We start from the raw sequence: 10,774 nt of genomic DNA, 5'->3' as shown, positions 1-10,774 counted from the left end.
TAAATAAATGCATTTTTTTTTTAAAGAGAGGGTGCAATTGAAAACATTGTAGCTATCTTTATTAGGTTTTATTATTATTATTATTATTATTATTAATTATTTTATTTTATAATTTTTTTGCAAGTTGTTTTTTTATCAAGTGCAAAAAAAAAAGTCTTTCTTTCAGACGGGCGCCTCAGTTTTTCTTTTTTTTCGTTTGTTTTTTATAAAGGCGCGCACGGCTATACGTCACCGCGCTTTTGCACGGTTCCACGTGACGTCATCACGCATCGTTTCTAAACAATGCTCAGGAAAAAGCCACGTTGACGATACAGACTGAAGAGTAGTGGACAGTTTTGAGGCAGAATAAAGCAGAGATTTGCTTTGTTTGGACGGTTCGGTTCCTGCCGGCAGCAGACTGCACATCAGAGCAGGCATGTCGTCGCCCCCCAAGGAGAAGGTGGAAACGAAAGGCGGACATCTCCCTGCAGGTAAACTTCCCTGTCTGGTTGGGCTGCTTTTTTTTTCTTTCCATTTTTAAATGCTTCCTATAGACCCGAGGGCCCGCGTTTCTGCAGAGCCTTCAACCAAGAATCACATGATTCCGGATATTACTCATGCAATCCGTTGTGCTGGCAGATCCCCGCTCTTCACACATCCAGATTGCGTGCTGTAATGATCTGCCATATTCCTCTGTTTTGCTAATTTCCCTACTTCCTGATTGGCCTCAGATCTTGCAGGATAACCCAGAGAATGAGCAATCACTGCGAGACGTTGCAAATCTTTAAATTGCGGGGCTGAGATGATATGGATGGCTGCGGAGCAGGCTCAAGGGGAGAAAAAAACAACAAACCCAAAACGATAAAGCATACGTGGACAAGAGCAGTGTGGCAGTGGGCCACAGCAGCTGCTGCAGCGCTGGCTGATATCACAGTATGATAAAGAATGGCCCTTGGACCCGACCTGTGATCAGTACGTGCCCCATAAAGAAAATCCGGGTCACAGTGTCTCTGTTATTCGCAAACATGCAGGTTTTAATGTGTTTGTGTTTACAAAAGGAAACCTAGTAAAGTTAAAGGGCGAGGTCAAGTTGTTGTTCATTTGCCAGAAATATAGTGTCTTCTGTCGTTTTAATTTTGCCATCATATAGTTTTAAGATTATCCCAAATTCTTAGGTTGCAAATTTCAATGCAGATACGTTAGTAAACTTTTCTAAAGTTGTATTTGATGATAAATTATTTTATCTAAAAGATGGCTCCCAAATAATGTTTACATGATACCAGGATCATAAAGTTAAGACACTTACAGCGTTTTAAAAGAATAAAATTCTAGTGAAATGTATGTTGTTGTTTTTTTTAATATTAGGTCTTGAAATCATAAACCATATCTTTGACCTTGGAAATTTTACTTTTTGGGGTTTTTTGAATTAAAGCTTCAACATGATGTCAAAGAAAATACACAGTGAAAAAGTTTCCAGTGTTGATGTTATTGGAAACTCTCGAAACTAAAAGGTACAGAAGTTCATTTTGCTTTCATTTACCAGTCACAGTTACGCCAGTGACTGCTAATCAGTAGGTAAGCAACAGGGACACAACTGGCAGTCAAAGAATTACCAACAGCAACACAACTTACTGTCTAGTTAAAGTAAAAACTTTGACAATTTTGCTCATTTTCAAGACACAGTTCAAGTGATAGACTTGAAATGTAGGCTTTCAGCCCAGTAAAGGGCATAAAAATACACAGTTGTGGTTTTAAAGGCTTGTAAAGCAAAAGCGTGTGGTTCATGGACATTGGATTGCACTCAGAATCTTCGACAAATGTCAGACTTCAGTTTTGATAAACCTGTGACGCATTTAGTGTTATTCTGTATTAGAGTCCTGCTTGTGGTGGTGAAGTGTCGGGGTAATTTTTGCATGTGTGTGTTGCAGTAAAAGCAGGGGGAATGAGGATAGTGCAGAAACATCAGCCAACTCCTGCACCAGAGCCGCTTCCGAAAGAAGACGAGGAGGAGTACGTCAGCAGCAGGCAAGGCAGCTTTGCTTCTTACAGATACATTTTGACAGAACGTGAACATTATAAACCCACAGAACAAATTTCTTAGTGACTGTGCAGCAAAAACCAAAGAAATAGGTGGTTGGTTTGGTCTCATTCAGAGGTGCTTGAAACATTAATCATTGTTAAAAAAGTGTTAGTACAGCAAAGTTGCAGTATCTATTTAGCAACAGTTATGTATGCTTAAGAAAAATGTAGTCTGTGTTTAATGTTAAAATTAAATAGTGACACTCATAACAGCACAAAAAAAAGATTAACATAAACAATTTAGTTTGCTCACTATGCCCAGGACCTTTGGAGATGAAGTGAATGTTCAAGTAAAAAAAATATGAGTGTAATCAGCGTCAGTGAGGACAGGAACTGGAAAGGACTGAGATCATTTTTTTTCCTCTGACTACTGTAAGAGCTAAATATTCACAACACTAGAAGCAATTCATTTTAAATTCTTAGAAAAGGACCTTTAACTAAAATAACCTTTTTTAGTCAGAGGTTCTTTTCTAACTAAAAAAAAAAGAAACACCTTAAATTATGCTTTTTTTCTTTTATCATAGAGGAAGGTTTTCAGCTTTGCCTGGTAGAAGTCCTTAAAGTGACTCCTATCTTGCCAAATGGAAAATACGCACAGGAATGATACAAAAGTCCAGAGAAATGTGAAGGAAAACAATAAAACAAGGACATACAGAGTGCTCTATGTAGTGCAACTATGAAGTAATGTATATACGTTCACAATTTCCTTCTTATGAGATGCTAGTGAATGTATAACAGATTGAGTAGATGTTCAAGCAAGGCGTAAATGTGGTGATTCCTAGGTTGGTAATCAAACACAGGGCCTATAATTGCTACTAAGCAATTTAGCAGCTTTCTCTTTTCTATAAGCCGGGCTGTACGCATTTTGCTCTGGAACTTTTTTTTTTTTGCCCTCTTGCTTTCTAATTTAGTAAACAACATGATTACGGCATAATTACTGCATTAACACGAGCAGCTATTCAGCAGTGACTTTTGTTTGCCGTAACCGGCCTTGTTTTGCGTGTTTTACATCACGCAGAGTCCTTTACGGAGCAACAATCATCGCTCCGCTTCCGTGCCTGCAAAGTTCGGCTTTTGTTGCCTTAAAACGTTTTTTTTTTTTCCTTCTGTTGGCTGGTCACAGCTTTCTGTTTGGTAGGTGTTGCTGCGTGCTGCTTCTGATCTTCTCCAACAAAAACTCCTCCTCTCTGAGCTTATTCAATATTCATGGGGTCCCGTTAGCTACGTGCATATTGGTACAGGTGCTGCGTTCGCACAACGTGTTTGTGTGTGTGCGCGTTAATGAGTGGTGATAAATGACAAGTGACAAGCACTACACAGCAGAGAGCAGGGTTCAAGAACATTGCCAACTGTTGTGAAATTTTCTGAGGCTGATCTTCACAGAAGCAGCGTTGCCGACCACTAACCTGCCTGTTCTTAATCCACTCTGGTTGTTCTTTGAGTGTTTTTCTGTAAATTACAGCAAGCATGTCAGCCAGTGTTGTCATTGCCAGTCATTAACTACCTATTGTCCCAGTTTTATTTGTAGCAGGACGAGTGGCAACAAATAGACATCAGTCTAAAATGTGTGTCTGCATGGAAGAGGAAAAAAAAAACTTAAGGATACTTTAGTCTCAGAATTTTGATTATAATGCAGATGGGCACCTGGTTCCAGGCGAATTAACTTTCTCGAGGAAACGTCGAATTTAATTGATTTTCTTATGCGACCGATTAAATTTGGAATTCTTTGTTAAAAAAAGAGTGGCTCTATCTAGCCACTCTTCAGTAGTGGCTAGATAGAGAAAGAAAGGAAAAGCAAACTTGAACACTTTTTTAACAGCGTGGTAGAGAAGAGGTTGCATTGTAAAAATGTCAGAAGGACCTTAGTCAGATCGGGGTGTGGCAGCTTTTCCATTCCTATAAATACATACTTCCTTATTTTGAGATGCTTGTTCAGAGGGCAAGGACTTATGCCAAGTGTATGAAAAATGTGAGGCTGCCATATGTTGTTGTTTTTCAGTTTTAAATTTGCCCTGAATTTGAGATCTTTGGCTAAAAATAGTTTGACTATGATTTTTATGTTAGCAACTGTTGGTGTTCTTACTGTAATGTGGTTAGTGAACTTAATCATTTTGCTTAGGGGAGAAAAATAAAACTTTCTGTGTTCATTCTCACTTTATGATTGAATCAGGCTTAAAAACAATATCAGGTAGGAAATACACTCCAGAATCCCATAGATAGATACTTTATTCGCACTTAAAAACCACCAATATCATGGCCACATTTATTGCCACACGTTGTAAAGATCTGGAAAATGCCTTCAGTTCAATTCATCTTAGATTGAATATTGAGTTTTTGGGTTCATAATATATATAACTGCTGTTGTCATCACAGAATCAGAAGAGAAAATCGTTCCTGGAGCCGTGTAAAGAAATTAAACATGTAGTAGATCATAATCACAGAGGAAGCCCCTCTCGACTCATCTTTTTGCCTGATAAACTCTTCTTGATTTTTCAGCCTTAAAAAAAAAAAAAAGAAAACACAGCATTTGCTTCACTGTGATATGTTTATCTTTTTTACCTGAAAATTACCTGCCAGCATGTTCCCAGAACATAGGTTGAGTAACACCACGCAGCCAGTGAAACTCGTGTGCGGTGTGCCTTTGTCACACTATCTAGCCACAGAATCGGAGAGGAGGTGAGGCGGGGGGCCGGTGGGGGGCTTCTAGCAGGTGTCTGCCCTGTAAATTCTGCGTCAGAAGCAGGCAGCGAAGCGTCATAGTCAGGGGAACCCCCGCTGTAACCAATCTAAGCGACATGGACAGACACGCCACAGAGGGAGGGAGGGAGGGAGGGAGGGAGGGAGGGAGGGATGGATGGATGGATGGAAGGATGGATGGATGAGGGATTATGGTGGGAAGGAGGATTATTATTATGGCACTGGGAGTGTCGTGAAAATATTGTAGATATAAATGTGGCAGGTAAGTAATGGGGGGGATGGGCTGAAGAGTGGGAGAAACGCACACAGGAGACCCAGGAGAGAGATCCTGCTCAGAGGCTGTCAGATGAATTTGCCACTCAAACACACCAGCAGTAAATCTGCTGCTCAGTCGAGCAAAGTGTCTTCATTTTCCTGTAGAATATTGCCAGTCGATTGGTGAGGAAATGCAAGAACTAATCAGTTTTTTTTTTCTGTCCACCGTTTGTGGAAACGCCTATTCAGGTGCTTCTGAATAGGCCTGAAAAGATTAATCGTGATTAATCGATTGTGAATGTAATTGTCAACTAATTTAGCAATCAATTAATCGTTAACTGGACTACACATACTCAAAAAATTGCCATTTGGTGGGGAAACAAAATTGCATTTAAGATAAAAACACCATTGTCTGTAAATATATTTTAGCCAAAACTTTTTAAGTGACATAGGTTTAGATTCACCCTGTTCACATTTACTAAAGGAATTCTGATATTACATTTTAGGGAATAAAATGTTTATTATAAAAAGAAATCATTATTTATTTACATCTTTTAATGTATTTCTGATATTGTATAAAAAAGGCTTATGTGGTTAAATTAAGTCTGTAGCGTGTGCAATTATTTTCATCTGATTAATTGATTAATCACCAGAATAACAGATTAATCGATTACTGAAACAGTCGTTAGTTGCAGCCCTGCTTGTGAACTTGCATGCAGCCGCTATGATAAAATGTTCAGTTAGCTGACAGCTCATGGTGGAAAAAAAAAAAGTTGCACAGAGAAAAAGAAGAAAAGATGGGAGGAGGACAAGCAACAGGCATCTGTTTCCAGGGCAACCACCACCTCGCCCACGGCAACAAACTTCCTGCTCTGCTGAAGAAGAGAGAGATGAGGGGGCAGGGTGGGGTTGTTGAAGCTGGGGCTTTAATGCTAACAGCAGAGAAGGAGAGAAATACCGAACAATAAACTCATGCTCATTTTACCCTTTGTCTTGTTGGTTTAGATTTGCTTTGTGTAGCTCTGTCTTCTTCTTCCCGCCTTGCCCCCCCCCCCCCTCTCTCTTTTGTTGTAAACTCTTCCTCATCGACTGTGACAGTGCAACTCCCTTAATGGCTGCAGCATGGCTCTCTGCTGCCCCCTGCAGCCTCGTGCTTCTTCAGAAATGCTGCCACGTCTTCCTGGGATCATAAAACCAAAACCGCAGAAGATTGTGGTCGGTCTCTAACTTTCAATGCCTGTCTTCTCTTTCACTCAACTCTTGTTTTATTGCATCGGCTCAGAGAGTAAATGAAAAAATATGTGATGAGGATCATCTGAAGATTTTGGGAAGGTATTGAATGTGTTTTTATGTTCTAAAACACCCACTACCACTCAAGTTTGCATGCAGTATTTCTGGGATATATACTGCAATTAAAATAGTCTTCTTACGGCTTGATTAGTGAGTTAACATACTGTGTGTGTGTATTATTTTTTCAGTCAGCTGTCACATTCGTACTGCGAGCATATTCCTTTTGCCCGCCTGCAGTTTAGCTCACACGTTCATTCGCATAAACAAATAGAGTAAATTGCCAAATATGCACTTATTTTTCTGACAGCACCCGACGTTTTCCCCTTAGCTTGAAATGTTTCAGACTCTGAATTTTTTTTTTTTTTTCCACACCGACGCCTTGTGGAGTCTTTTGCATGGACAAGGGGACATTTGTGCTGTTTAAATGCCATGTTTTAGCTAATTGAATTGCTAATAAAGAGACACTCAACTTCACATTTTTGACAAGTGCCAAGCCAGTGCAAGATTTGTGAAATTCCAACATATGCAGCCATTGAGTTTTTGCCAGGAGGTAAATATTCTCATTAATACAAGTAGCAGGAGGCTTTTTTTTTTTTCTTATGCCAGGACATTAATTGCAGAGATCTATGTTAGACCAATGTGAGAGAAACACTTAGCCGTGCAGGAAATTCAGAGTGATTAAAAACAAGTTCAGTCCATTTCTCCATGTAAACAGCAGATGCTTTCAAAGGTCCAGAAGTTGCAACTTTTCATCTTTTAGGTTGTTGAAAGGCGAAAGAGAAAACATTTTAGTTGAACTTGTTTGCTGCTGTACTTTGTGTCTTTGAGGGGAGTTTGAAGGTGGCTAACTGTACCCCCGCCGCCGTAAAATTAGACTGCACTCGTTTGTCACACCAAGGTCGATACTCACTTCAGGTTCCGCCTTCCTCCTCCTCATCTTTTTCTCGGCCTCCATCCTTTTTCCCCTCAGTGTGTGAGCGAGTACTCGCTCCCCTCTCTCCTTCAGCCTGTTCCATCTTCTCTAACAGTCGGTTATTATAAAAGCATTTGGCTCCCTGTTCTCACTGCCAGCTTCCTTTTCCCCCTTTTCTGCCTCCCGTTTCTGCTCCGACCTGCATTTGCACCTCGTGTGCCTTCTTTCCTCCCCTGAATGTTCGCCTTTTATCCCCCACCTTCCACCTCTTTCAGTCTTTCATCGCCCTCCTCCTCGTAGCTCTCCGTTTCTCTGGTAGCGTTGGTTTTCCCGCTGCTTCTCCTCTCCTGTTCTCCATCTGCAGCCTGTGAAAACCAGCGTTTGGCCAGAATGAATGGGGGCTATTTAAGCTGCTGGCAGGTCCATCCGCTGTGTGACAGCGAGTGTGTGCGTGTGTGTGTGTGTGCGTGTTTTTGCTGCCAGAGTGTGTAAAACTGCAGGTGTTTTGACAGCTTGGAATGTCCGTATTTTGGCACAGCGTCACAATGGGGTTTTCTACATCTAGCCGGTGGGCACGCTTGTGTTTGGATTAGTTTTACTTGTAACTGTCAGACTTTCTCATATTTACTCATTCCAAAACCATTTTTCTTAATGAAACTATTTGTTTTTTTTTCTTTTTAGCCCTCCGAAGGTCCCGGTGATTGTTTCTGGAGTGGTCACAAAGGTAAGACTTTTTAGTTAAAAACAGAAGGCTGTCCTTCTATCCATCCATCCTCATCTCAGTTTAAATCAGTTCTATTGATGGAACCCAACTATTCAAGCAATTTGTAGACTTTAGCTGTTCTTATTATTTTGTATTTTTTTAAGATGGTGCTTTGAATCAGTCCAGTACTGCCCTCCCCCTATGTGCATTTTGCATTCATGGTAATTCTTTCTTTTTTTGATGAATGCCTTCAGAATCTTGTCATGAATCTTATTTTTAATCAATGTTATCAAATATGAATCTCATATTCTCATTATAGCTGTCTCACCAGGAGACAGTGTCTTGTTCTTATTGGTGTTTGTGCAATATAAGATGCAATATTGTCAAGAGGAAAAACCAAAGAAAAATAAAATGAATGAAATCTACTCTGACCACCAGTAGATTTTAAAATAGGCTTCATTCACCTGGTGATTTTATTCTGGGAGAGGAGCGGTACAGGTTAACCAGAAAAGCTCAAAGGTTTTGAGAATCAGTATTGAGAAAAGGTCTAGGATTTAAAGGGAAGCACAGATATTATCAGTCATATTGGGGAAAGAGTGTGATCACATGAAGATGCGATAGGGTCACTAATCTTCTTGCTGGGCAACCAAAACGTGAATTTACTTTTCTGCAACAAAGTTTTTCTTCTGTAAATGTTGAACGTTACTGTGTTCCTCGTACCACATATATCTCTGTGTCTGCCGCCTTTGTTTTTTTTTTTTATTGTTTTGTTTTTCTGCAAAGGTTTGTCTGTTTTTTTTATTTCCTTTTGTGTTGGAGTGTCCTTGACAGCCAGGATGGCTCCATTCCCCACCTTTCCACGTGCCTCTGTCAGACCAGGCGGATTGTTTGCGGAAGATTGCGGCGATATCAGAATGTGGCAGGCATCCCATTTATCCCTCAATCCTCCTCGAGCCTTCCCATTCGCCCCTATCGCTGCCATCAAACCTGCTGGCTAGCCGTGCACAAAGCCCCAGGAAAGCCTTTTAAGGGCTAAGTGAAACACTTCTGTGTGTGTGTGTTTGGAAAAGTCAGCCGCTAGGTGTGCACGCGTGTGTGTGTGTGGAGTTTTTCCGATATGTTTATAAAATGTTGTTCTGCCACTTTCTTTCACAGTTTCTTATAATAGCCTTGATTTTATGTTGAAGGATTTGTACTTAGCTAATTCATGCATTTAATTGGTTTCATCTCCACCTACATCTGTGCATCAGCTGGAAAAAGATTTAAAAGAAAGCTTTGAGAATCAGATGAAAGAAGGAGGACCGTTGGAGGTCAATTCAATCTCCTTCTTTCTCTGTTAGCGGTGGGCTTACCTCTAAATGAAGAATACACACACATACACGCGCTGTTAAACTACTGCGCTGCCACACTAGTAGTACAAACTCAACACTTGCATATGAAAGGCCAAACATATCTCCAGCAAAGGCTCGGAGAGAAGTTGCAGAAATTTGATTAAAATAATAATTAAATTTCAGTAGTGATAAAATAAGTTTTAAAGAACAACTTTGGAAGGAGAATTAAAAATCTCTTAAGAGATTAAAAAAAAAAAAAAACTTGAAAAAAAATAAATGAAATGAGGATTTTTGTCATGATTGTATTAAAATGCTGATTAAAATTCTGTGAACAAGCACATCCCTACTTTGATTTAACAATCATGGCCGCCGGCGTTCGCCGAAGTAATACATAAGATGTAGTTGCTGTGCAGATGGGTTATTCTCCTCATACTCTTTGCTCACTTTAGGGAGTTCCTCAGTGTTATGTGTGTTTTAGGGGAGAGCTTTAAAAGTGGGTCAAACAATACACCCACTGTCTGCTGGCAAACACACCTCTAAATAAGTGCTTATGTTGACACACAGAGAATGTTTAACAAAGCACTCTCTCAAGAGCACTCAGCATTCCTGTAGAGGATGTTTTGTCTATAATAGTAGTTTCACGTACATGCACAGTCTTGCACAGCGCTGTTTTTTTTTTTTTTTTTTTGGTTATTGCCAGTGATAGCCAGTAAGCGTTCTCCACTGCCAAACATAGAAATAAAGTGCAAATGAGTGTCTTATGGGTTCAGTTTGAGCCCTTTGGAGCCATTAAAACAGAGTCCAAATTTCTGAACCCAACTCTCATGCAAGTTTTATAGTCCAGCAGAGAGTTTACCCATTCTGTCTGTAGCTGCAGAAGGGGAGAAAGTGAAGTGAGTCAGGAGGTGGCTGGAAGCAAGTTTGACCCTTTCCTGTGGTTGACTTTAGATTTGGAAGGGGTGAGTGGTAGAGGTGGGCAGAAAGTTAAAAAACATATATCAATACCAGGTTGGTATCGGTAGTGGCGTAAGACCCATGCTTCACCAGTCAGACTCCATCCTACCACCAATCAAGCACTGGAAATTGTAAATGTTTATATATATATATATATATATATATATATATATATATATATATATATATATATATATATATTTTTTTTTTTTTTTTTTTTAATTTAATTTAATTTAATTTTATTTTATGTGATAAAACTGATAAACTCTAAATCAGTGTGGGGAATGTTCTGTCGTTTTTGCTCTGCTCTTGCCATGAAAGTCATTGATGGAGTCACAGACAAAGGCATTACACATTTTCTCGTAGAGAGATGTATCCGCTACTCCTGAAGAGAATAAGAGCGTTAAATCTTGAGCTGGAATAAAATGTTGTTTGTACCCATTTTGAAATGTTATATATATTTTTTCCATTCAGATTCTATGCACCACAAATCTGGAACAAACTTCCAGAAAGCTGCTAAGGCGCTCAAAAGGCTAAAAATCCACCTGCTTAGAGCTGCCTTTGGTTACCTGT

At 39.8% G+C, this 10,774-nt stretch overlaps 1 protein-coding gene across 1 annotated transcript in view; it reads left to right on the top strand.

Moving 5' to 3' along the window:
- Nucleotides 1-259: 259 nt before the first annotated feature.
- Nucleotides 260-10,774, top strand: part of dap (death associated protein) — a 12,349-nt gene continuing 1,834 nt past the window's right edge. The window contains exons 1-3 of the mRNA XM_005803329.3: nt 260-470; nt 1,908-2,004; nt 7,895-7,937. Coding sequence (XP_005803386.1) covers nt 416-470; nt 1,908-2,004; nt 7,895-7,937 — 195 coding nt within the window. The 5' untranslated portion in view covers nt 260-415. The remainder of the gene's footprint in view (nt 471-1,907; nt 2,005-7,894; nt 7,938-10,774) is intronic.

This window comes from Xiphophorus maculatus, chromosome 21 (assembly GCF_002775205.1).
Source record: "Xiphophorus maculatus strain JP 163 A chromosome 21, X_maculatus-5.0-male, whole genome shotgun sequence".
NCBI lineage: Eukaryota > Metazoa > Chordata > Actinopteri > Cyprinodontiformes > Poeciliidae > Xiphophorus > Xiphophorus maculatus.
The sequence above is the reverse complement of the archived record's forward strand: the minus strand, read 5'-3'. Positions and strand labels throughout refer to the sequence as shown.